Source organism: Bos indicus, chromosome 18 (assembly GCF_029378745.1).
Source record: "Bos indicus isolate NIAB-ARS_2022 breed Sahiwal x Tharparkar chromosome 18, NIAB-ARS_B.indTharparkar_mat_pri_1.0, whole genome shotgun sequence".
Lineage (NCBI taxonomy): Eukaryota > Metazoa > Chordata > Mammalia > Artiodactyla > Bovidae > Bos > Bos indicus.
In genome coordinates, this window is record NC_091777.1 from 2,458,415 (window position 1) to 2,485,113 (window position 26,699).

At 53.9% G+C, this 26,699-nt stretch overlaps 1 protein-coding gene across 1 annotated transcript; it reads right to left on the reverse strand.

Moving 5' to 3' along the window:
* Positions 1-10,253: 10,253 nt before the first annotated feature.
* LOC109573074 (C-type lectin domain family 18 member A-like) lies at positions 10,254-24,145 on the reverse strand. The gene is made up of 12 exons (XM_019980295.2): positions 23,732-24,145; positions 23,064-23,155; positions 20,742-20,981; positions 16,746-16,843; positions 16,229-16,350; positions 15,974-16,081; positions 15,517-15,609; positions 15,092-15,198; positions 14,624-14,753; positions 14,169-14,265; positions 12,737-12,828; positions 10,254-12,313 (listed from the first exon to the last, which is right to left on the reverse strand). Exons 1-12 carry the CDS (start codon positions 23,868-23,870, stop codon positions 12,276-12,278), a joined length of 1,356 nt encoding a protein of 451 aa, XP_019835854.2. The 5' UTR covers positions 23,871-24,145; the 3' UTR covers positions 10,254-12,275.
* Between the last annotated feature and the right edge of the window lie 2,554 nt (positions 24,146-26,699).

Below are 26,699 nucleotides of genomic sequence, written 5' to 3' on the forward strand. Positions count from 1 at the left end.
TTCCCCCAAACTGACCTCGGGAACCAGCCCCATCGTCCAGCCCCTGGGGCCTGGGGTGGGACCGTCACAGGCAGGAGGGGGGATGTCCATGACCCCTGAGGGACCCCAGCCCTGGCCGGGTTAGCTCTGCAGTGTGCCCGCCGGCCGCCCACCCAGAGCTGCCTCTGGGCTAGGCTCCCGAGCTGGCTGCTGACAGGGGCCCAGTGGCTCTCTGCCCGCCTGGGCTGTGGGAGGACACCCCGCTGCCCTCTCTCTTGGCGGCGGGGTAGTCAGAGAGTCCGCTGAACCGGTTTAGAGCAGGGCTGAGCAGCAAGCCAGGCAGTCTGTGCAGCAGTCAGGGCAGGAGGTCTCCTTTCGGGCCCCTTCAACGCCCACCGTTTGAGCACAGAGCTCCGTGTTTGTGGCAAACGGAGGGGAATCTGCTCATTGCTGTATTCCCACAGATCCCCTGGGGCCTGGCCACCTGGTCAGTGCTCAGTTGATATCTGCTGAATTAATGAATGGAATACCATTAGGCCAGTTCTAGCTTTTGTTTGTGGGTTTGGATAGGATCTCAGAGTTTCACCTGTGACTTTGAGGCCCCTCCCTGAGCCCACCCCCTTTCCTCCTGAATCTATGATTGTCGGGAACCACGTTAGGCATTACTGACCAAATGGAGGCACGGCCCCCAGCCCCCTCTCCTCATTCCGCAGGCACGGACCTGGGATGAAGGAGTTAGGCCTTATGATTCTGACTTGTTTTTTCCTCTCCTTGGCTGAGTTGACTGAAAAGGAATATTAAGGTGCTTATTGTTCTTGAGAGGGGCACGAGAAGGCACAAAGCCTTCTGCAACTGTGCTCAGAGAATAATTCATAAAGTTAATTATTGACATTTGTTTAAGGACTTTTACAAAAGAGTGTTTCAGGATGAGCACATAGGCCGCAGCTTGAGGCCATGGGAGGGATTGCTATCTGAAGCCTATTTGTGAGGAGAATGTTTATGGCAAAGGAGTTTACTGAATTTAGGGCTTAGAAATAATTAAAATAGTTAGAAGTTAAAGATTTAAGGAATGTTGTAAAGTTAGCATATTTTACTATAGCTTATAGAAGTTAGGAATTTTTAGAGACACTATAGCTAGAAGCCTTTTTAAGAGATAGTGAGCTCAGGATGTTAGGGGCAAACAGGACTTAGGAAGATAAGTAGTAAACTGAGGAATGTAGCATGAGTTACAATGTAATCAGAAGTTAACTATAGGACACATTAGAGGAAGTAGATGATAGATGGTAAGGCTGATTCCAAGAGAATCACTGAAGCAGGAACTCTGAAGAGCAACAATGATTTATGGACATAATAAATCTGGGTGAGGGGGAACTGAAAATGTCAAACCTCTGACCTAATGCTTTTGTAAAAGTATAAAAGAAAATCTTAAACTTGAAATAAATAGGCAGTCCAAGAAAACTGAGAGGCTGCCTCATCGCCGACACCGTTCATCTCTTCAGGTTGAATCCCTGGCTGCTGGAGCTGGACTCCGGCATATGATCATCATCCATGGCCCACTTTTAGCTGTCAAGACAGTAACAAATGAGAGCCTTCTTTTCCTGTTCACAAGGCTTCCTGCAGCACAGTTACCAAGAGCATTTATCCAGCACCTGCTTGCTCAAGAAGAGCAACAGGAAGACCAGCAGCAGTGTCCCGAGGTGCTGGCAGTCCTGACCGGGTAATCAGTTGGGAGGAAGTCGGTGATTCTGTACTCCCTCTCTCAGTCCCTCTCTCCCATTCACAATCCTGACTTATCCACTCAATAACACATTAAACACACACCCAGGCACTAAGAAAACAGCTGTGCTTCCATGCCGTCTGGCTTTCCATGTCTTTTCTTTGACTTTCATATTCACAGTGTCCAGAGAAACACACCCATGTTCACCATGTAGGGCAACAATGCCTGATCACTTTGAAAATATGTAAAGCAAATCTCATTTTTAAAAATGGACTGGGGGAACTCTGAAGAGGGAGCTTGCACACATGTAGCACTCATTGCAGCCTGTATAACCAGCAGGAAGAAGGAAGATAAAGAACTATTTTTAACAAAGGAGGACATTAATCTCATGGGGATTTTATTAATATCTCCTGCTATTTTTTGCAGGGGCTGGTGGAGGGCGGTGGCTGCTCCATGCAGCTTGTGGAATCTTAAGGCTTGAACCCGGGCCCTCAGCAGTGAAAACATGGAGTCCTAACCACTGGACTGGATTCCCTGGTAAGTCACCCTTCCTGTTCAAAAGCAGGGAGAACATGTGACTCCTAATGTTTTAAAACAGCTGTTGGAAAACAGCTGCTGCTGCTGCTAAGTCGCTTCAGTCGTGTCCGACTCTGTGCGACCCCATAGACGGCAGCTCACCAGGCTCCCCCGTCCCTGGGATTCTCCAGGCAAGAACACTGGAGTGGGTTGCCATTTCCTTCTCCAGTTGGAGAACAGAGCCCCTCATAATTAAGACATTTTAGGGAATCCGAAGGCAAGATAGCTTCACCTAATTTTTGGACAAGCACTTGTGCCTTTCTGGAAAAATAGGTGAACTTTTAGAGAATTTAGAGTTATAATGGCCATCCTGGGGAAACATTGCTTTAGATAAGTTCACCTAAAGGGAACTCTTTATGTACCAGTCTGGTGGCTCAGGTGGTAAAGAATCTGCCTGCAATGCAGGAGACCTAGGTTCAGTCCTGGGTTGGGAAGATCCCCCGGATAAGGGAATGGCAACCCACTCCTCTGTTCTTGCCTGGAAAATACTATGGACAGAGGATCCTGGTGGGCTACAGTCCACGGGGTCACAAAAACACTTTCATTTTTCAAAGGGGCACCCATAAAAGAGAGAATTCCAAACCTTTCAGAGACAACTAAATTCATTCTTCAATTGGTATGCAGAAGTTTCTAAAAGATAAATTTTTTTTAAAAAACCACAGCTTTAAAAGGATTCTTACTACAGGCGAATAAAAAATTTTTGATGAAAAACTGACCATCTGATCAGGTAACATTAATATATTCCATCTGCCAGAAAAAATAATTTGGACTTGAGTTTTATACCTGGGACATGGCTAAAGTTTTTTTAAAAGAAAAGCTATAAGATCTTTATGTCTGCCTGCATATTATGTGTGTCTATTTGGGCATCCCTGGTGGCTCAGAGGGTAAAGCATCTGCCTGCAGTGCAGGAGACCTGGGTTCGATGCCTGGGTCAGGAAGATCCCCTGGAGAAGGAAATGGCAACCCACTCCAGTACACTTGCCTGGAAAATCCCATGGACAGAGAAGCCTGGTGGGCTGGGTCGAAGAGACTCGGACACAACTGAGCGACATCACTTTCACTTTCACGTGTGTATGTTACAGGCGTGTGATATTTTTCTGCCTTCAGATGGTGTTGCCAAAATTAATTTGTAAGGAGCGCTATTTAGTTGGCTTAAAATAAAATTAAGCATGTATAAATTAAGTATACTCTCAGAAATATAGAGACTAACTCACATGTTTTTCCAGTTCATGTGATCTGGAATAATGGTTGATAAGTAAAAGCTAGCTTAAGTTTGTTGGTGTGAATAAAAACAGGCATATTTTCAGAATTGTCAATAGTGGAAGTAAATATGCAACTTTCTTGGTCTGGGTTTGCTAATCAAATAGGCTCAGGCTGTCTTCAATATTTAGTTATTTATTTCACAATGCCAGGTCTGTTGTGGCACGTGGGGCTTTTGATCTTTGTTGCAGCAGGCAGGGTCTTTAGTTGTTGCATGTGGGAATCTAGTTCCCTGAGCAGGAATCGAACCTGGGCCGCCCGGCATTGGGAGTGTGGAGTCTCAGCCACTGAACTACAAGGGATGTCCCTAAAATGAGTTTTAACATCAAAAATATACTGGTACAAAATTAGAATTTGGTTTTTCCTCTCTATTAAGAAGGCAGAGTTTCTTTGCCTTAAATGTACTCTGCCTAAGAAACAATAAGATTCTGTCTTTATGAGACCTTACTCAGAAAAGCTGAGTCTTCTTTTTTAAATTTTATTTATCTTTGACTGTGCCGCGTCTTCCTTGCTGCTGGGCGGGCTTTCTCCAGTTGGCAGAGAGCCGGGAGGGGTGGGGTGGGGGCGCTACTCTTCATTGCGTGTGCTGGCTTCTCTTCTTGCAGAGCAAAGACTTTAGACTGTACAGGCTTCAGTAGCTGTGGCTCAAGAGCTTCGTTGCCCAAGGCTTGTGGAATCTTCCCAGACCAGGGACTGAACCTGTGTCCCCTGCATTGCAGGGCAGATTCTTAATCCCTGGACCACCATGGACATTCTTCTTATTTTTCATTTAAAAAAATTGAAATATAGTTGATGTATAGCGTAAGGTACAGGAGACAGTGTAGTGATTCATAATCATAGGGGCCAAGAACCAGGAAATAGGGAAGAGGTCTTTGCTCCGTGTTCACCTCTTACAAAGACTCCCAGAGCGATTTCCTAAGGGACACCCTCTTGAATTCCCCCTGGTTGTGAAAAGCTTGAGCACCCAGAATGTGGGTAGGACAGTTAATGAATGGGAGTCATAATGATGATGCAAGGATGGGGAGGCTGGCAGTCAGATGGGAAGAAAGAAGAAGGCTGAAACAGAGGCCAAGCTGACGGAACGGGCAAGAGTTAAGAGAAGAGAAGAGCAGCTGACGGAGGCGGCCATACTGAACAGCTGTCCCCAGAGTTCCCACGCTGATTCCCAGGCACGTCCCCCGAGTTCACAGATGTGCAGAATAGTCCATTGTTTTCACAGAGCTCCCAGGAAGAGAGGGAAGGGTGATCGTATCACCCCCATGTTACAGTTGTAACCAGCAGCCAACAATGATTGAATTCCAGCTATTTGCCAGGCATTGTGCTACAAACTTTACATCCATCATCTTGTTTAATCCTTATAACAACTTTGCAAGGTATATGTGCCCCATCTTTTTATTTTTTTTAAATTTAATTTTGGATCTGAAGGGACCTTTGGGCTTAGTTGCTCTGTGGCATGTGGGATCTTTAGTTCTCCGACCAGGGATTGAACCAGTACCTCCTGCATTGGAAGGTGAAGTCTTAGCCACAGGACCGCCAGGGAAATCCCGATGCTCCCCATCTTACAGAAAGGCTTGGAAGGTGCCCAGGGTCACATGGAGAGCAACTTGAGAGGAGTAATGAGATCTCAGTCCCCTGCCTTGAAACCACGGTGTTCCAAGAAGTTGGAGGACTTACTGAAAGACCCTTACTGACGGGCTCTGCTATAAGCAGAGCCCGATTGTGTCAGCACCTCCAGGCCTCACTGCCTTTGTGTAGGGGTGCCCTGTTACCCACCTCACCCTGCACAGAATCCAAAGTCTGGAGAGGCCCCTGGTTAGAGCACGGGGTAACAAGGCCAGTGCTGCAGGCCAAGGTGCCAGGCGCCAGGTGGCCTCTTGTCGTGAACCTGAGTCTTTCTTTCGGCTGTCCCACATCGAAGACCCCTTCCTATGTTAGAAGTATCCTCCAGCTTTAAGACAGAGCCTGCCTGCTGTGAAATAAGCTGAAAAGGCCCCTTTCTGCCTCCTTTTCCTAACCTTGTAGCAAGGGCCTGGACACATGACCTGGCTCCTCTGATCAGACCCACTCGCCCAGCTTTAAGTTAAAGCTGCCAGTGGAAGAAGCCCATTTTAGCAATTGATGGCAGCAGCGGCAGCAGCTACCTCCAGCTTTCAAAGGAGGTGGCATGTCCACCCTGGGTGATGGTGCCTGTCGTGGCATCTGTGCCCAGCAGAGGCAGGGCGTTTCTTCCAGATCTGACCCTCCAACCTTCCAGAACTCCTGGGAACTAACCAGTATCTTGGACAAATTCCATTTCTGCTTAGTCACCAGACTCAGTTTCTCTTACTTAAAAGTAAGAATCTTGGTTGATAACAAAAATAGGACCAGAAGTGGATGGAACCAGAAGCCCTGTGGGAAATGCGGGTGATGTAAGGCTGGCAAACGGCCAGAAGCCAGTGACAACCCAGCCAGCATTAGGGGACAGGACACTAACTGCCCACGGCATGCCATGGCAAGACAGCTAATCTTGTGGTGCCCAGAACAAAGCACCCAGCTAGGACCGGCTTTCGGGGCCTGGTGGCTCTTGCCATAGAGGCATATGAAGATTACTCTGAAATCAGAGGCTGTGGGGCAGGGCGCTGTGCTAGCAGCACCAGCAGCTTAGAGGAAAAAAAGGTGAGCTCCAGACCTGGCTCTGGAGGCTCCAGGCTTCTGGGTTCAAGACATGGTTTGAAAATCAGGGAATTTTTAAACCTTTGGTGGCAAGGTTCAGAGAGTTACAACCCAAACTTAAGACCTAATCAATGGCTATACAATGACATCGGGCTTCCCTTGTGGTTCAATGGTAAAGGATCTGCCTGCCAATGTAGGAGCCTCGGGTTCAATCCCTGGGTCAGGAAGATCCCCTGGAGAAGGAAATGGCAACCCACTCCAGTATTCTTGTCTGGAAGGTCCAATGGACAGAGGAGCCTGGCGGGCTATAGTCCAGGGAGTTGCAAGAGTTGGATATGACTTAACGACTAAACAACAGCATAAAATGATGCTCTCAGGTGGCTTCACACCCTCTCTCTGTCTCTAACTAGGGAAACTGGAGAGCCAAGAGCTGAAGCAGTTAGAATCAGCCTAGCAGAAAGGTGTGGTGGACTCAGGATCCCACCGTGCAGAGGCTCCCCTGTGGGCCAAAAGGACTCTTCTTGGTCATTCTGAAGGTCTGGGAAGCAGAAATTCACTAGCTCTTTGCCAAACCCGGATCCCTTTCCTCCTGGGCACACGTCTAGGTGGACGTGCCCACCCTCCCTTGCGCTTAGTGTGCTGTGTGGCTGAGGTGTGGCCAGTGGCAACAGAAGGCAGGGGGTGCACTGACCTGTGGCATCCTCCGAGTGACCACCCACCCTCCTGCTTCCCGAGCGGACCCCCTGAATGCCAGCGCCCTGGGTGAGTGGGGAGCCGTGTGCTGCAGGTAGCAAGGGCCCTGCGCAGCCTGGGTTCCCTTCCCCTTTGCACTGTGCAACCAAGTCAGCAGTTAGCATTTCCTTAAATAATACACTCTGGAATGCCCCTGCCCTGAAGGAGACCCGTGTGTCCTGCCCCATTACCCCTTATGTTCTCCAGACTTGAATAACAAGGCAGATCTCGGCAGGCCCCCAGGAACCAATGACGTCAAATCTGGGAGAAGGATATTGGAACACCGAAAGAACCACGAGATTTTGCTAATTTATTTTTGCAAAAGCTGCAAAATGATCTGGGAATGGATTCTGAGGGTGCAGAGTGGGGAAGGAGGAAAATAATGTTAGATGAGGTGGAACGTACTGATGTTTAGGGTTCTGTGGCAAAAAGCAAAGAAGAACTAAAGAGCCTCTTGATGAAAGTGAAAGAGGACAGTGGAAAATTTGGCTTAAAACTCAACATTCAGAAAACAAAGATTATGGCATCTGGTCCCATCACTTCCTGGCAAATAGATATGGAAACAATGGAAACGGTGAGAAATTTTATTTTGGGGAGCTCCAAAATCACTGCAGATGGTGACTGCAGCCATGAAATTAAAAGATGCTTGCTCCATGGAAGGAAAGCTATGACCAACCTAGACAGCATATTACAAAGCAGAGACATTACTTTACCAACAAAGGTATGCCTAGTCAAAGCTATGGTTTTTCCAGTAGTCATGTATGGATGTGAGAGTTAAACCAAAAGAAAGCTGAGCGCTGAAGAATTGATGCTTTTTGAACTGTGGTGTTGGAGAAGACTCTTGAGAGTCCCTTGGACTGCAAGGAGATCAAACCAGTCACTCCTAAAGGAAACCAATCCTGAATATTCATTGGAAGGACTGATGCTGAAGTTGAAACTCCAATCCTCTGGCTATCTGATGCAAAGAACTGACTCCTTGGAAAAGACCCTGATGCTGGGAAAGATTGAAGGCAGGAGGAGAAGGGGATGGCAGAGGATGAGATGGTTGGATGGCCTCACCAACTCAATGGACATGAGTTTGAATAAGCTCTGGGAATTGGTGCTGGACAGGGAGGCGTGGCGTGCTGCAGTCCATGGGGTCGCAGAGAGTCAGACACGACTGACCAACTGAACTGAACTGAACTGGGGCTACCATGAGTGTCTGGGATGGTTCTAACTGTTTGCTCTGATGGTCACTTAAAACCTGGACTTGGGACTTCCCTGCTAGTCCAGTGATTAGGACTCCATGCTGCCCACGCAGGGGGCCTGGGTTCAATCCCTGGTCAGGGAACTAGATCCCGCATGCTGCAACTAAGACCCGGCACAGCCAAATAAACTGTATATATATAAAACCAAAACCCGTGGGCTCGATCGTGGCCCAATGATACTAGCTAATAGATAATAAGAATACAAATAAGAATAGCTGAAACTTACTGAGCATTTACTATTCTGTAAGGGACAGTTTAAACACTTTGTTTATTTAACAATTTTATTAGGTTAACAAATGAAGTTTAGATGGTCTAACGTTGACAGAGGAATTGAGAAGTGAGGGTATTGGCTCAGCCCAGCTGACATTCGTCAGCGTTTACTCTCACTAGGCTGTTTCAAACACCATGATGTATTAACTCGCTTTATCTTCTTCATTTTACGGAACAGAATCACGAGGCAGAGAGATGTTTTAGGGTGACCAACTGTCCTGTTTGTCTGGGACAGAGAGGCTTCCCAGGTTTCTGGGACTGTGAGTGCTGAAACCAGGGTGGTTCCAGGCAGACTGGGACAGCGGGACCCCTATGTGTTAATAAGTTGCCCAAAGTCACACAGTTCACAAGTGTCAGAGCCTGTCCTCCAATTCAGGTGACTTTAGACCCAGACACTGCCTCTGTCAGGCTGTCGCACCTGAGCCTGCATCTGAAGTGGCTGGAGGTCTGGTTAGAACTCAGATTAGCTTCAGAGCAGCTGAAAACCCGCTTTTCTAACAAGATCCCAGGTGATGCCGATGCCGCTGGTCTGTGACCCACCACGGAGGCGCCGCCGTGGTCAGCTGCCTCGCTTCCAGCGTGTCCTTTGTCACGTTGTTGAGAAAACACGTTGGTGGGGAAGTGCTGTAGTGCCAGGCCCGCTGGTGGGGGAGGCTGCAGCTGAATGGAAACACGGCATCTGGGGCGTTAGAGGCTCACCAGGGTGCTGGATTGCCAGCTTCAGTCTCCACAAAGGTGGCTCCCATATTGCTGCTGTGGGGTAGGCTCTGCACTTCCTATGTCTGGATGGGAGTCCACCCAGACGGGCTTTGTAGCAGAGCTTGGAGCACTGTTTCTGGCCAGACAGGCCCCCAGCGTGACTCTCACTCTACCGGGGGTCCTGTGACCAACCACTGTCTTTAAAAAACAAAAACAAAAACAAAAAAACTGAAGAGAAATTTGCATAACATAAAATTAACCAGGTCAGTGGCACTGAATACATCTACAGCGTTCTGCAGCCACTAACTCTCTCTAAATTCCAAAACATTTTTATCATTTCAAAATAAAACCCACACCCTCATTTTCCCGTTTCTCTTGGCATCCGCCAGTCTGCATCTCTGGATTTATCCTTTTCTGACTAGTTCAGATAAATGGAATCATGCAATATGTGATCTTTTGTGACTGGCTTCTTTCACTTAAAATAGTGTGTTCAAGGTTTATCCACCTGGTAGCCTGTATTAGTACTTCATTCCTTTTTCTAAAAAAAATATTTGTTTGGCTGCATCGGGTCTTAGCTATGGCATGCAGGGTCTTTCAGTGGCAGCAGGTAGGATCTAGTTCCCTGATTAGGGGTCAAACCTGCACGTTCCCCTGCACTGGGAGAACAGTCTTAGCCAGTAGACCACCCCTAGTGGGAAGTCCCCTTCATTCCTTTTAATGGAATACCAGAGCACCTGACCTGCCTCTTGAGAAACCTATATGCAGGTCAGGAAGCAACAGAACTGGACATGGAACAACAGACTGGTTCCAAATAGGAAAAGGAGTATGTCAAGGCCGTATACTGTCACCCTGCTTATTTAACTTATATGCAGAGTACATCATGTGAAATGCTGGACTGGATGAAGCAGAAGCTGGAATCAAGATTGCCGGGAGAAATATCAATAACCTCAGGTATGCAGATGACACCACCCTTATGGCAGAAAGTGAAGAGGAACTCAAAAGCCTCTTGATGAAAGTGAAAGTGGAGAGTGAAAAAGTTGGCTTAAAGCTCAACATTCCGAAAACGAAGATCATGGCATCTGGTCCCATCACTTCATGGGAAATAGATGGGGAAACAGTGGAAACAGTGTCAGACTTTATTTTGGGGGGCTCCAAAATCACTGCAGATGGTGACTGCAGCCATGAAAAGACGCTTCCTCCTTGCAAGAAAAGTTATGACCAACCTAGATAGCATATTGAAACGCAGAGACATTACGTTGCCAACAAAGGTTCGTCTAGTCAAGGCTATGGTTTTTCCAGTGGTCATGTATGGATGTGAGAGTTGGACTGTGAAGAAAGCTGAGCACTGAAGAATTGATGCTTTTGAACTGTGGTGTTGGAGAAGACTCTTGAGAGTCCCTTAGACTGCAAGGAGATCCAACCAGTCCATTCTGAAGGAGATCAGCCCTGGGATTTCTTTGGAAGGAATGATGCTAAAGCTGAAACTCCAGTACTTTGGCCACCTCATGGGAAGAGTTGACTCATTGGAAAAGACTCTGATGCTGGGAGGGATTGGGAGCAGGAGGAGAAGGGGACGACAGAGGATGAGATGGCTGGATGGCATCACTGACTCGATGGACCTGAGTCTGAGTGAACTCCGGGAGTTGGTGATGGACAGGGAGGCCTGGCGTGCTGCGATTCACGGGGTCGCACAGAGCTGGACACGACTGAGTGACTGAACTGAACTGAACTGAATATTCCATGGCATGTATGCACTGCTATTTGTTAGCTATTTAAACATTGATGGACTTTTGGGTTGTTTCTACCTTTTGGCTATTGTGAATAATGCTGCTGTGAATTTTGTGTATAAGAATTTGTTGGAGAACTTGTTTTCATGTCTCTTCTGTGCATTCCTAGGAGTTAAGTTGTTGGGTCATATGGTAGTGGTGCTTAACCTTGTGAGAAATCGCCACACGGTTTTCCACGGTGACTGCACCACTATACTTTCCCACCAGCAATGTACGAGGGCCCCAACACGTCCCCGCCCTCATCAACACTCGTTACTGTCCGTTTTGTTGCTAACAGCCTCCCTAATGGATGTGAACTGGTGTTTCATTCTGGTTTCTGTTTGGATTGCCTAATGGCTAGTGGTGGTGAACATCTTATCACGTGCTTGTTGACCATTTGTACATCTTCTTTGGAGAACTGTCTATTCAAATCCTTTGCCCGTTTAAAAAAATTATTGCCTTTTTGATAAGCTCCTTTTCTGTCATGACTTGCCAGAGCAGTTTCTGTGTTTCTGTTGGTTGCCACCAAGAACTCCAACTGATTTGCTTCTCCCAGCTCCACAAGCCAAGGCCATACCAGTCCTTCCAGCCAGCACAGTGACTCAACATTTGCACGAGCAGCCATGCGCCATCCTGGACACGGATGGTAGTACCTGCTGGCACTCACCCTCTCACCACCCTAGGAACAGGGAAGCCATGGGGCCACAAAGACCCAAGTTCAGGTAATCACAAAGAAAGAAGAGCCGCGGAGAAGCAGCCGTAAGAATAAAGGGGGAGGTGTGAACAGAAACCAAACCCCCAGACAGAGGCAGAGGTGAGAGGGGCTAGAAGTCAGGGGTGCGAGTGAGGCTCCTGAGTCTGCGCCTTATTCAGGACCGAGGGTCTGAAAACCTCCGGAGGGGGGCCTGGGGCCTGTGGGTAAGCAGGGAGCGGGGCGGGTGGGAGGAGGCCAGTCTGCCAGAACCATTCTGGGTGGTCTGAATCCCCCACTCACAATGAGCCTGTGCAAGTCTGGCTCATCCATAACCTAGTTTAATCCTTTGTGGGGTGCACCGTGGGTGGGGGGGGAGCCTCCATCTGCCCAGAGGGTCCAGCCTGGGTGGACTGGAGCAGGCGCTTCTCCCTGCTGCTCCGGACTCCTGTTTCAGGGCCTGATTAAGCCCCATCTTCCCAATTAAAAGCAGGCCGGGGGTGCGGGCACCCACGCTCCCCTCCTCCTCCACCAGCCTCTGTCGGCCTCTCTTGTACCCCGCCCGACATCCTGCAAGGTCTGAGACCTCTTTGGTTGTTGGCCGCAGTCCCAGCCAGGCCCTGGTTCTACAGGGGAGGGCAGGCAGGCCAGCGGGGCTGCGCGTCCAGGAGGGGCACGGCTGAATCTCAGTGCCCTGGGTCCCAGCGGGAGATGTGCTCTCGAGCTGGAAAGGAAGAGGAAGAACAAGGGCCGGTGACTGTCCTGGGATGGGGCCCTGCCGCACCAGGTTCAGAAATGGCCTCCACGGGACCCCCAGGGAGCTCCAGATCCCTCAGCAGGGGCTGCGGGGCCGGGCGAGGCTTCACCTCTGCCCTCACAGTTCACGGCGCTTGAGGGAATCAGGGCGCACCCAGCAGGGCCCAGTGTGATGGCGTTAGTGGCCGGAGACAAGGGACCTTGAGAAATCCCCGGCCGGGTGCAGTTCGGGTCTGTGTGGACGGGGGCCGTCTCCCGCTCCGGGCTCCAGGGGCCTGCAGGCCCAGGATGGGCAGGATAGCCTCGGGCCCAGTGTTCAGACACTGCAGGGCTGTCGCCCGGCACCCCCGGGGCCAGGGGCCAAGGCAGGGAGCCACGGGAAGGCCCTCACCAAACTGGCAGATGTAGCGGTTGCGGGTTTTGCAGCGCTGGTCATTCCAGTTGAAGGCGGCTGACGCCTGCAGCTCCACGCAGTTGCCAAACCTGCGGGCCGAGGAGGTGCTCAAGTGGAGGAGGGAGGCAGGAGGCGGGGAGAGGCTCCAAGCCCCCTCCCGGGGGCCACCTGCGCCCAGCCTGGGCCTCCCGGTGCCCCACTCCAAGTTCACAGGGGCCTCTAGGAGTCGGAGCCCCCCCCACACCCGGCTCCCCGGTCTCCACACCTGCTCCTCCAGCCGCTCTAGCTCCTCCCTTCTCAGGGGGCGCCTCCGCCTGCTGCTACGGCCCGCCCCAGCCCCGCCCCCAGGCCCCAACGGGATCGGACAGGCTGTGTCCTTCCTCCCACCAGGCCGAGGCCGTCTAGGGGCCGGCCCAGGCCCGGCATGGCTGCTCTCAGGGAGGTAGGGGCGCTCGGGAGTCTAGGTGGGCACACAGCCTGACCGCCTCCACCCCCGCCCCAGGCACCCTCTGACCGCCTCCACCCCTGCCCCGCCCACCCCCTGACCTCTGCCCTCACCTCGGGAACCCCTGACCTCCTCCGCCCCCGCCCCGGGCACCCCCTGACCCCCTCCATCCCCGCCCCCGGACCCCCTGACACCCTTCACCCCCGCCCAGCGCACCCCCGACCTCTGCCCCCACCCCCGGCACCCCTGACCTCCTTCGCCCCCGCCCCGGGGACCCCTGATCTTCACCCCCGCCCCGGGCATCCCCTGACCCTGGTCCCGGGCACCCCTGACCTCCACCCCCACCCCGTGCACCCCCTGACCTCCTCCGCCCCCGCCCCGGGCACCCCCTGACCCCCTCCACCCCCAGGGGCCCCTCTGACCCCCCTCCACCCCTGCCCTGGGCCCCCTTGATCCCCTCCATCCCCGCCCCCGGACCCTCTGACACCCTTCACCCCCGCCCAGCGCACCCCTGACCTCTGCCCCCACCCCGTGCACCCCCTGACCCCCTCCACCCCTGCCCGGGGCATCCCCGGGCTTTGAAGGCCAGGCGGTGCAGGGTGGCTGGTGGGCAGACAAGTGTGAGGGCTGATGCTGGAGGGTGGCCAGCAGAGAGCAGCTAGGTATTGATGCAGGCAGAGGGGGCACCGGGGGCAGGGCAGGGTAGATAGGAGGGAGATGAAGAGGCCTCTGAGGGGACGATGGGGACAGTGGGGGCACACAGCCTTCTGGGGTCCCTGTCTTTTAAGTGAGCCCTGGGTCAGGGATGTGCCTCGTCCAGCACCAGGCCCACACCCAGCCGCGCCTGCACCTCCCGGCATGAGGGCCCCAGGGAGGCCCAGGCCCTCAGGACACTTGGGCAGGAGGCAGGCGGGTGGGAGTCTGGTCGTGTCCAAGGATTCAGCACTCAGGCCCCAGTGGGAAGGTGGGCAGTAGAGGGCTCACCCCTGGTTGTCTGGCTGCCCGAAGGCGAAGCTTGTGAAGGACTGGTGCTCCCCCGTGGTCCAGCGGAAGGAGTCCTTGGCGCTCTTGTAGGTGAGCCCTGGGCCACAGCAGCCAAGGTTGGCCCCGCACCCAAGGTCCCCGGACCCCGCCCGCTCCCTGGGCTGAGGGCCTGCCTGGAGCCTGCTGCCCGATGCCCAGTAGGCCCCCAGCCCTGAGACCCCGCTCCGCACTTCCGGCTCCTCTCCGTCAGCTCTCTCCCTGGGGAGGGGACGCATCAGCCTGACTTGTGGCTCCATTCTGGGCTCTGAGCCCTCACCACGCCCTGACTGCTGGCAGGGCTCCGGGTTACCACAGTGCAGATCCCTGGAGGGGCGTGGGTGTCACAGCCCCACGAGCACTGCACACGCGTGGACACACACGGCAAACCCCTCCCCCCATATCACCCAGGCACTCACCGATCCAGAAGTTCCTGGTCTCAAAGTCACTGTCGGTCACCTCGTTGGTGGTCTCCAGGCGGCCCAGGTAGAAGGCCAGGATGTCCTGCACTTTCTGGCTCTCAATCTGGGCGAGCACCCCGCCCTTGCCCTGTAACCCCAACTCTGGGTCACGCTGACCCCAGAGTGCAGGCCAGCCCCTCCTGTCCCTCCCGCTGCCCACTGTGGCCACGGACGTCAAACCTATGTGCCAGCCAGGCTGTCCCCAGCCACCCATCCCCACCAAAGCCTCCTGCCTTCCTCTCCCCTGCCCACCTCTCCTCTGGCAGGGTCCCAGCCTGGGAAGGGTTTGTTTCACCTGCTCAGTGTCCTAAAGACTTCGGGATTGCTCGCCAGCATTAGTAAGTTGAGAGGTCGAAGGAATGCATCTCTTAAGACAGGGTCCCTCCATGAAGGGGGCAGCTGGCAGGAAGGTGGGGTGAGCGTTACCTGGCATTTCATCTTGGCGCCATAGTAGGTGTCCGCCTCCGAGGACACCGTGAAGCAGTCTCCGTCGATCCTCAGATCGCAGGTGTGGAAGGGAAAGCGCACCTTGGCTGGCGGGAGGGGAGCCTGAGTTTGTGTAGAACCTCAGAGAGGTCATGCTTCCTGTCCTGCAGGGTGTTAAGGCTCAGGGTGCCCCTTCCCTGGCCACCTGCTCCCAAGCTGGTAAATATGTAACCACCAGCTCTCTCTCTCAAAAAAGATAATCTGTGATTGCAGCAGTGCTGTTTCTGGGGTGTAAAGACCCCCCACCATGGCCAAGTTCACTCAGGGAGTGGGCGAGAGTGCACACCATGGGCATCTGTGGGCTGGTCCGGGTGGGCCCCAGCCCTCACTGAGGGGCCCAGGGTGGGCTGTGTGGCAGGACTCACTGGCGCACTGGGCTCCCCCGAAGCCGATGTCACAGACGCAGGAACACTCCTCTTCCCGGAACCGGCCGTGCACACACCGCACGCTGCACCGCACTGCCAGGATGGAGGATGTGCACAGATGCCAACCCCAGCAAGAAACCCGCCCGGGGCTCCTCTGTGCTCTTTGGCATCTTTGGTTTGATCTTGTCAAGAGAAGCGAATCAGAGCTGGGGGGGGGGGGAGCTGCTCGTGGTCACAGAGCTGGGCGATGGGCAGAAAAGGAATCCAGCCGGGATCCTCAGCTGCCCTCTCTGCACCCTCCCAGAGCCTACAGGCCAGATCCAGTTTCACTTGCAATCCCCTGCAGGGCTCAGGGTCTGGCCGACAGTCGGTGCTCAGTGGATGCCTACTGGACGAGGATACGCTGTGCGCGCTTCACTCACCCGGGTGCCCCGACCCGGCTCCAGGTGCCCCTCACCTTGACAGTATCTGCCTGTGTATCCGGGGGGGCAGTGGCAGTGGCAGGTACTAACGTTGAGATGGCCGTGGTTCCGGCAGCTCATGCGACACGGGTTCCTAGGGACCTCTGGTCAGACAGAAAGGAAATGCTGAGCGGGCCTTCTCTGGGCAGGTCAGGCCGGTGCCTCCCTGGGTGCTGAGGGCCAGGGCTTCTGGGACAGCCTGCCACCCTCCTCTGCATCACCGCATCAGACCCGCTGGTGGGGGCACTTACCACAGAGCCCCCCTGCGTGGTCCCAGGCTTTAAAGCAGCCCGAGACGCTGGCCGTGCAGAGCGAACACCAGGCACCCTTCTTGTAGGGGACGATGGTCTTCCCGTTGACCTCCCAGTTCCCTCTGCGAAAGCAAGCAGCAGAGGGCTGCAAGGACCTGGCCTTGGCCGTGGCAGGGACAGGCCCTGCTGCCTGCCCGCAGCCCCTGTCAGTTCCTTCCTGCCCCGCCAGGGAGTCAGGGAGCTGGGTGAGACAGGGAGATTTCCCAGGAGAGAAAAGATGACCTCCAAACGAATACTGGACAGATTTCCTGAATGCAGGATGGTGCTTCCAGGAAGGGGCGACTGAGCAGAAGTCATGCTCTGCATGGCCAGAATCCTGGGTGCTGCTCTCTCCCACCAGGGGTGCAGACCCAGGGGTAAAGGCCTATGGGTGTGTGGGTGTCTCACCCTGGCTGAGAGCACCCCTGCCCTGCAGCCCAGCGGGAGACGGCAGGGCTCTGCCATGCAGGGGGCTTACCCGGGAGAGTAGGCGCAGACAAAGGCTTCCAGCTCGCCCTGGGCCCCAGAGCAGAGGTGCCGCCCACAGCCCAGCTGGCTCGAGGTGGCCCACACGAGCTGCAGGAGACACGGAGGCTCAGACACCCTGTCGTGGGCCTCCCTCCACTCCCAGTCTGGGGACCTGCAGCCTGCAGGATGCTCCCCCGGGGAGGGCAGGCACTTTTGCCCCAAACCAGGCAGATAAACAGTTTTGTCACCTCCCTGGGGACCCCAGGAGCAGAGCAGCTGTGCTGCGCAGGGCTATAAGGATGGATGGGAATAGTCTAGAAAGGCCTCCTGGGTGGGGAGGTGAGGGTCTGCAGATACCTGAAGGGCGGGGAGACTGGATGGCTGGAGGAGAGTGGCAACAGGAAGACCTGGACATCAAAGGCCTTGTGACGGTTGCAAAAATGGCCCCAACACTTCACGACGCCCCACAGCCCATCTTTACAAAATGTGGTTTTGCATCAAGAGGAGGAGTCTCCCACGCCTCGAAAATGGCTGGCCCCATGGCTTGTGTTGCTCAATACAATGCCAGAGAAATGATAGTCTAGCCGTTTTAAACCTAGGTCTCAGGAGACCCTGCAGTTTCCACTCATTCTCTCTCATGCTCAGCCACCATGTGAACAAGCCTGCTGGAGGCTGAAGAACCTTAGAGGGCAGAGAGGATCCACTGAGGCCACTGTGGACAGCCAGCTCCTAGCCCACCCAGCAGCTGGTTACGGTTGCAAGAGTGAGTGCTGCCAAGACCAGAGGAAACTCCCAACCGAGCCCAACCCAAACTGCCAAGCTGCAAAATCACAGGATGCTAAATTTTGGGATAGTGTGTCAGGCATCAATAGCTACCTGATACAGGCTTTTACTAGTATTCAAAACTTAGGTTTAAAGTATTAGAATCAGTGACCACTTGGAAATAACACAAATGGTCAATACCCAAGAATAGCCCAGCAAACTCCAGTAGCTACTAAAAATGACCAGCATGAGGCTGGGAGATACGCCCGTGTAATCATATATATATATATCTCCAACAAGTAGAGAATGTACATTCTTTTTAGGAGTGCATGGAATTTTGCAGACATTGATCCCTCACTAAACAGCAAAGTGAAAATGAAAGTTGCTCAGTCCTGTCTGACTCTTTGTGACCCCATGGACTATATAGTCCATAGAATTCTCCAGGCCAGAATACTGGAGTGGATAGCCTTTCCCTTCTCCAGGGGATCTTCCCAACCCAGGAACTGAACCTAGATCTCCCCAATTGCAGGTCGATTCTTTAACAGCTAAGCCACGAGGGAAGCCCAAGAATACTGGAGTGGGTAGCCTATCCCTTCTCCAGCAGATCTCCCCAACCCAGGAATCAAACTGGGGTCTCCTGCATTGCAGGCAGATTCTTTACCAGCTGAGCTCTCAGGGAAGCCTAATAGCTGCAAAGCAAGATTCAATAACTACCAGATAACCTATGTCTTACAGATCACATTCTATGAATTCAATGTAATAAAATCTAAAGGAAGTAATTTAGAAGTAAGTAAAGGAGAAAACCTGGCTTCCCTGGTGGCTCAGTGGTAAAGAATCTTCCTGCCAACGTAGAAGACTTGGGTTTGGTCCCTGGGTCGGGACGATCCCCTGGAGAAGGAAAATGGCAACCCACTCCAGTATTCTTGCCTTGGAAATCCCGTGGACAGAGGAGCCTGGCGGGCCACAGTCCATGGGGTCGCAAAAGAGTCAGACATAACTTAGCGACTAAACAACAAAGGAGAAAACCTAGTTAGGAAATTTAAGCATACACTTCAAAGTCAAAGACGACATTATAATGGAGGGACTTCCCTGGTGGTCCGGCGGCTTGTTAATCAGAATAGGTGCTGGGCGGGAGCAGGATCCTAGAGACCCACTACTGTGACAAGTACACCTGCTCTGATTCTAGATACAGGAGAAATCCTAGGTGTTCCAGGGAAGAGGCTAGGACAGGTGCCTTCTGGGAACGTGGGGTAACAACTGTTTACTAATACATAAGTATTTTAGTGTTTGATTAACTATTGTAACAGACGGTACATAGGTGAATTACAGTCCTGCAAGTAGGAAGGCAGGGAAGCGTTAACATTTAAAAATATATATTAATGTTGGTATTGTGATTATTTTTTAGAAAGCTGTTTTTAGTTGTGGCATGTGGGATCTAGTTCCCTGACCAGGGATTGAACCTGGGCCCTCTACACTGGTAGAGTGTGGAATGAAAAAGTTATCTTTTAGACATACATGCTTATTTATGGATAAAATTAGAAGTCTAAAATTTGCTTAAAAATAATATGGGAGGAAAGGGAAGTAGGTAAGGCTATAGATTGGAAAGAAATGTCTGTAAAGGCTACTTATTAAGTTCGTATGAAAAAATTAGTAGTAAGAATCAAGAATAGTCAGGAAACTTTTGAACAATAATAATAAGATGGGGGATTTTCCTGTCAAAAAGCTTTGTATGAAGCCATAATAATTAAAGCACATATGTTCAGAGTAATAAAAAAAAAAGGCAACAAGAAGAGAGAACTCAGCAGATATGGGAGCTTGGTATATGACTGAGATGGCATTAGAGTCCGTGGGGGAAAGAGTCAATACTTAATATAGAAGTAAAAAAAAAAAAAAGATAAAATGAAATTCTACATCACCTGGTGGCTTAATGACTTCAATATGAAAAAAGGAAAACATTTAAACTTTGGAAGAAAAGAAAGAATATCTTCCTGATGTCAGAGTTGAATAGGATTTCTTAAACATAATACAACAAATGGATGAACCATAATAAAAAACACGAGAAGTTTGATTACATTAATATTAAAATTCTCTGAAGATTTCTTACAAAAAGTCACATAAACAAAGAGAAAATACAAGCCATATGTTAGAAACATATGGTTGCAACCAATATGACCAACAAAAGTATAAAGAATATAGAAAAGATGCTTGTAAGTTATTAAGGGAAAGATGAAATTAACCAGCAATGAAGCAGAACAGAAAAGAGGCTCAGTCTCACAGGCAATCAGAGAAATGGAAATTAAAAACAGAATGAGGGAGTGTTCCACAGCATCAAGGCGGCAAAAATTAAGGAGCTGACAGTCCTGGGAAGTGAGAACTGCTTTGCGGACAGGAGTGGAGTAGGGGCCACCACTTTGACAACAGGTAGCAAGGCTGTCGTGCGTGCTCCCTCTGACCCAGCCACTCCCCTTCTAAGTGTATCCTAGGGCGGGAGTCCCCGGTCTCCAGGATCTAGTACCTGATGATCTGAGGTGAAGCTGATGGAATAATAATAGACACAAAGTACACAATACATGCAATGCACTAGAATCATCTGGAAACCATCTCCCTCAATTCCAGTCTGTGGAAAACCTGTCTTTTACACAAACTGTCTTTGATGCCAAAAAGGTTGGGGACTGCTATCTTAGAGGAACTCTGGACCCGTGTGTCCAAGAGGGCCTGAGCTGGGATTTATGTGTTGTGGTGTGACTTGGAATAGTTAAAAAAAAAAAGTAACCCCAGATGCCCCCCAATTGTAGTTTATTCATAGTGAATCTCCCATGCTTGCTCAACTCAATGGAAGTAAATCTTACAAATGTTATCTGAAGATCTGAAGTGACTGGAGAAGGCAGCGGCACCCCACTCCAGTACACTTGCCTGGAAAATCCCATGGATGGAGGAGCCTGGTGGGCTGCAGTCCATGGGGTCGCTAAGAGTCGGACATGACTGAGCACCTTCACTTTCACTTTTCACTTTCATGCATTGGAGAAGGAAATGGCAACCCACTCCAGTGTTCTTGCCTGGAGAATTCCAAGACGGGGGAGCCTGGTGGGCTGCCGTCTCTGGGGTCGCACAGAGTTGGACACGACTGAAGCGACTTAGCAGCAGCAGCAACGGGAGGACAAGCGACCACCAGTTTTAGGACAAACTGTAGACCCTCGGAGCAGCCCAGCAGGGCAGGGGCCCTGGTTGAGAAGGGCGGCCTCACCTGAGTGTAGCGGGCGCAGGTGGCGTTGGGGGCGCACTCGGCCGCCGCGTGGCTGTACTGCCGCCCCTCGGAGAACCACAGGCCCACTACGTGCACGAAGGTCGCAGAGCCCGCGGGCAGCAGCTGCGCGTTCCAGCCCACGTGCCGGGCGGCCCGCGGAACAGAGGCCGGGCTCGGGGCGGGGGCACCGCAGAGGGCCGCCCGGGCCTGGGCTTGCCAGGCCAGGCTGTCGCTCCAGTCCTGGGGGGCGGGGGGCACACACAGCAGCATCAATAGGGGCCCCGGGCTAGGCCCGACTGACCCACCCCTGCTCGGCACCGCAGCACGACCAGAGGCCGTGCGCCTACAAGGAGAGCCCTCGAGCAGGGATCACGCTTGGCGGCTTGAGCGCTCTGAGCTGGTTTCGCCCGCATCCTCGGGGCCAGGGAAAGGCAGGCAGGACCTGCAGGGGGCGCTCCAGGCTGTGGGAAAGCCACCTGCCCATCTGGCCCCCCATCCCAGAGCCCGGCTCGCCCAGCACTGAGAGCCTCTAGTGATGGGACCCTCAGGCCCTGCCCAGGACTCCACCCCACTAAGGGGCCGGGTGTTCCTGGGGGCGAGTGCTAGCCCAGGTGATGGGGTGGGCCTCTGCTGTAATCTTTCCCGTCCCTAACGTGAGCTCTGCCGTGCCCACGGCTTCCGAACTGGTTCTGTGCTAGGTGAACCTGGCCCTGGTCATTGTCAGAAAGGCTCCCTCTTAAAAAAAAAAAAAAAAGAAAGGCTCCCTCTTGGCGTCCCTTCTGTGATGTAAAAAGTTGCAACAGCCATGCTGCTGGGTCTTATTCCCTAATTCTGGTTTTGGAGTGTGTAGGGGCTCCAGCTGGGACACCGGACCCGAGAGGGTGTAAGAGGTCTCCAGGGCCTCTGCTTTGGTCTCAGCAGGCAGAGCTCTCTGGAGTGGAGCCAATCCACTCTCCCCAACCAGGCGTCCCTGCCCCCATCCACCAGCCCCCTCCTCTGAAACAGGGGCCTCAGCAACCAAGATGACATGTGTCACTCTATTGTCATGCCCGGGTCCAGCCCTGCCACCTCATTCCAGTTGTGTGACCTCCAGCCGTCTCCTAATCTCCATGAGACTGAACATACTCTTCTGTAAAATGGGATAGTAAGGTGGGAGCTCCCTGGTTGCCTAGTGGTTAGGGTTCTGGGTTTTCAGGGCCCTGGTTCAGTCCCTGCTGGAGAACTGAGATCCCACAAGCCATGCAGCACAGCCAAAAAAAGAGGGGGCGGTAATAAGGTACCCACAGGATAAGATGGTGTGAGGATTACATGGCTGCAGGGAGCAAAGTGCTGCACTTAGGGCCTGACCCCAGCAGACGGTGGTTGAGATTTCACTGCTGATGGGGGCTGCACGGGGCCCATCAGGGCCTCAGCCTCCCATGGGTGCCCAGGGCCAGAGCTGTGCGTGTGACAGAGGCTGAGCCGTGGGGCTCCACTTGGTTTTTAATGAGGTGCTCTTTTCTTAGACTCAGGCACAAGGGCCGTGGGAAGTGCAGGGCTTGACCAGAAGCACCCTCACTCCAGGCCCTAGGGCTGCGTGCGTGTGGGAGTCGGGAGCCAGGACCTGGGCCCGGGGGAGGGGCTGAGCACATGCAGAGGCGGGAAAGGGGAGAGGCGACCCCCGCCCCCACCCGCCCCGCCCCCACCTCCTGGGAAACTGACCCCGAGCGCTCAAGGTCGCCGCAGCCTCGGAGGAGTCTGTGGGAAGCAGCCATGGGGAACCTGGCCGGCCCCACGCTGGTCCCCCCTCGCTCCCTGGACCGTTACGTGGGCGGGAGCAGCCGGGGGCCGTACTGGGGGGGCCCCAAGGTGACACCTCCGACTCCGCAGCCCCGAGGGAGTGCTGGGAAACCCTGCACCCCCTCCCTGGCCCGGGTGAAGGGGCCCCTCCTGGTCGCCTGGATAAACTGCTGGAGAAGCAGGGTTGGGTCGCACACAAGCCCTCGCCCCCGCCCAGCGGGCTGCCTTTCCCGCCCCGACGAGCCTCCCTTCCCGCTGGGACGCCTTTGTGACCTCCGCTTTCCCGGAGGAGGGGACCCCACTCTATCCATGTCTTCCGGTCTCCGGGGCAACGAGAAGGGATGCAAGCAAAGCCCGAGGGCTGTCTTTCCGGGAGGAGGGAGCCGTGGCTCTCCCCGTGATCAGGCACGGCCGGCCCGCTGTGGGCCAGGGGCGGCCACCCCTCCAGCCCTGCCGGTGCAAGAGAGCCTGGCCGCAGTACGGCCTCCCAGCCCGTCAGGGTCGCCCCTCCGCCCCGTGAGCCGGGCCGGTAAGGGTACGCACCATTCTCTGCATGTTGGCCGCAGGCGGGTGGACCCGGCTTCGCAGACGGTTGTGCAGGGACACCAGGAGGAAGCTCTCCTTCTTGCTCAGGACTAGGGTGGGAGACAAGGTCAGGCCACCTGGGCAGCGGCCCTTGGGGCCACCGCGGCGCAATGAGATGCAGCCTTGCACTTATGGAGCAAAACCCTAGACGGGGCAGATGCTGGTGGGCACATAGGGGGACCGGAGCAGAGGGATGGGGAGAAGGGGAGAGGCGGAGAAAGGAGGGGGACTGAGACAGACAGGTGTGGGTGTAAAGGAGGCTGAGAGCTGGGGTGGGGTGACCGAGGGGATGTGCCCCGGGGCGGAGGGTGGGGGGGCTGGGTATGAGGAGGGCCGCAGCCTGGGGTCCCCGGCAGCCCCTCTGCCTGGGGCTCCTTTTAGCCAGTCTCCCCTGCCGCTTGCAGGGCACCTCCTTGTTCTTCCTCCCCCCGACCTTGGGGCCCATGCCCCTTCATTCTCCTGCCCCAGCTCCATCCTCCAGCACCCCTCTCAGGCCCCCGGAATGTTCCGGGGTGGCTCTTTCAACTGCACCAGCCTGCCTGGGCTCAGGCCTGGGAACTGGCTCCTGGAAGCCCCCAGGACCCTCAGAGCATCTCCAAGTTTCCCTCACCCCGTGGCCCCCTTACCTTCAGGTATTGGAACCTGCTGCTCCTGCAGCTGGAGTGGCTGCACCCCTGCCCACGTTGTGCCAAGGAGAGCTAGGAGCAAGGGCAGGAGGCCAGGCCGGTGGCCTTCAGGCCTGTGCGAGGGCTCCAGCCTCAGCATGGGCCTGGTGGTGGCTCTGGGCTCTGCCTGGCTCAGCAGTCCAGCTCACTTCCCAGACTGGACAGAGCTATTCACGATCTTGAGGAGTAGCACGGGGCTGGCAGACAAAGGGGAGGCTGCTGAGTAATCGGTGTCTGGACAGCCCCCGTTGTCAGCGCTGGCATGGAAGGAGGCAGACAGCTCCCATCCCGGGGCGCCCTCCCTCCCCTGGCCGTGGGCCTGCCCGCCTGCCCGCCTGCCCGCCCGCCAACAGCCAGTCGACCAACCTACTGAGTGGTTCGCAGTGACCCCATGGCCCTTGCTAATCATTGCAGGATTATTGGAGCCCTCGGGGAGCCCTCGAAGACACTGCTGATTGGCCCGCAGACATTCCAGGGCTGCAGATTAACGAATAATAGCAATGCCCAGGCTGGAATAGTGTCCTCCAGGCTCATCAGCAGCTTCTCTTCCCAGCCCCTGGCCCAAGGAGGCTGGGGCCTCATACCCTATGGGCAGGCAGGAACTGGGCAAGACCCCAGGGGAGTTCTTTCCTTTCTTGGGAAGCTCGTCCCAACCCCCAGCCATGAATTAAACATAAGCAGGTGGTAACCGCACACCAGTCAGGTGCCACCGGTGGGTGGGGACACCAGGACTGTGGGTTTATAGGGGAGTGGGCGGGGGCTACTCCATGGGTGCCTTAGGACGGTCCTTCTGAGCGATGTGGGGGACTGGGCCCCAGCCCTGGTGCCCCCACCCACGTGACTGCCGACCTGGAGCGGGGAAAGCAGGGAGCACGTGATGCTCCTGGCTGGCTGCAGTCCCCAGGGAACAAGTCAGCCTCCGGGCCCACAGGCAGAAGGGCAGCTGGCTGCCCTGGTGCTCCGAGGCCCGACTACACTGGCTGGCAGGGTCCCCGCAGAATCAGCTGGAAGGTGCCCACAGCTCCTAGAAAATAAAAGTGTGTCCCCCTTGGGCAGACTGAAAGTTACTCAGCCATTCACAGGGGACAGGACTGCAAGCCAGGTGCTTCCTCCTCCTGAAGTTTGTGTGACCCTTGAACCCTGGGCCAGGCCAGGTGTCAATTCCTCAGAAGCTTTCCTGAGATGCCAGTGGGCCTGGCTTTTGCGGCTGGGGGTGAGGGCGGGGAACACGATGGAACATGGTTACCTTTGGGGGTGTGGAGACAGGGTCAGGCACAAGAACCCCAAAGCCAGCTGGGGTTGGGTGTCCCCCTAGATGTCTCAGGGCCTGGGGCGTTTATTCTCAGACAGATGACCAGACAACCTCAAGGGCACCCTGTCTGGATCCCAGCAATGCTTAATAAAATGGGGATCTTTTTCTATAGAGTTTACAAAGCAGCTTCAAATATTGAGTTCACTTGGTTGTTGCAACAGCCCGTGGCAGGGAAGACGAGGTGCTCAGTCTGTAGTTGGGGAAGCTGGGGTCAGTGTGTCTCAGGGCCTGGCCCCAGGTCACCCAGCAAGCACAGGGTACCCGCGGCTGATGGAGAGCCGACCTGCCTTAGTTCCCATCTGGGCCCTGTGAATTCAATTCCCACAGCCCTGCTCTGCTCCAGGTAACAAAAGACCCAATTCCGGCTCCTGGGCTTTGAAGATAAACATGGCTGGTTTTCCTGGAATACCATGCGGGGCAGCAGAGCAGATGGGAGGAAATTATACCTTGGGCCTGGAGTGGAGCGACTTTTGAGCAGCCCTGGCTCACTGTGAGAGGAGGCCAGGGCGAGCCCCGCGTGCAGGAGCCAGAAGGGGAGAAGCAGAGCAGAGCAAACACCAGACCGACGTCAGAACCAGGTTCCGACCAAGGAGCCCTGTGCGACCCTGGGGTCGTCACTGCCACCCCGGGTCTTGGGCCAGTGGTGTGAAGCAGGGTGACAGCCTCACTGGACTCCCTGCCTGGGGCATTGCACCTTGGTGTACATAGTATTTCCTCCTGGGTCCAGACCTTTTCCTGGAGTCTGCTGAGTGGCTGGGATGGGTTTTGAGAATGGGCACGCATTCCCCTTCTTGTAAAAAGTGTTTCCCAATAAGCAACTTCTCTTCTTTTAAAAAATTATTTATATATTGAGTTTTTTATTTTGGCTGCTCTGGGTCTGCTGATGTGTGTGGGCTTTAGTCGCAGGGAGCAGCGGCCTCTCTCTAGTTGCAGTGCAAGGGCTTTCTTTGCGGTGCCTTCTCCTGTTGCAGAGCATGGGCTCTAGGTGCCCAGGCTTCAGGGGCTGTGGTGCACAGGCGTGGTTACCCCACAGCGTGTGGGACCTTCCTGGACCAGGGATCCAACCCATGCACCATCCGTTGGCGTGGGGATTCTTAACCCCTGGGCCACCAGGGAAGTCTGAAACCTCTCTTCTGATTTCCATCACCATAGAAATCACTATGTATTCTATTGCCATTTATTATCACCATTCGATCACCATTTATTTATAATGTGTGCCATTCTTAGTTACTCAGTCATATCCGACTCTCTGCAACCCCATGGACTGTAACCCACTACGGTCCTCTGTCCCTGGGATTTCCCAGACGTGAGTAGCGGAGTGGGTTGCCATTTCCTGCTCCAGGGGATTGTCCCAACCCAGGGATCAAGCCTGCATCTCTTGCATCTCCTGCATTGGCAGACAGATTCTTTCCACTAGCACCACCTGGGAAGCTCCCCCAAATTTCATGTAAACGGACTCAGAATACACCCGCTTTGAGGCGTGGACTCCTCTGCTCTGTGGATCTGTGAGATTCGTCTGCGCTGTTGCCTGTATCAGTGGCTGTTTCCATCGCTGCTTTAACAGATGATAGTGTTTCACTCTATTTTCATTACTATTGATGGATATGAGGTTGTTTT

Coding starts and splice junctions, on each gene's coding strand:
- LOC109573074 (XM_019980295.2), bottom strand. CDS start 23,870: ATGCTGAGGCTGGAGCCCTCGCACAGGCCTGAAGGCCACCGGCCTGGC. Junction 16,351..16,745: donor GTCTGCGCCTACTCTCCCGG/GTAAGCCCCCTG, acceptor TTGCTTTCGCAG/AGGGAACTGGGAGGTCAACG. Junction 15,610..15,973: donor CACAGGCAGATACTGTCAAG/GTGAGGGGCACC, acceptor CCATCCTGGCAG/TGCGGTGCAGCGTGCGGTGT.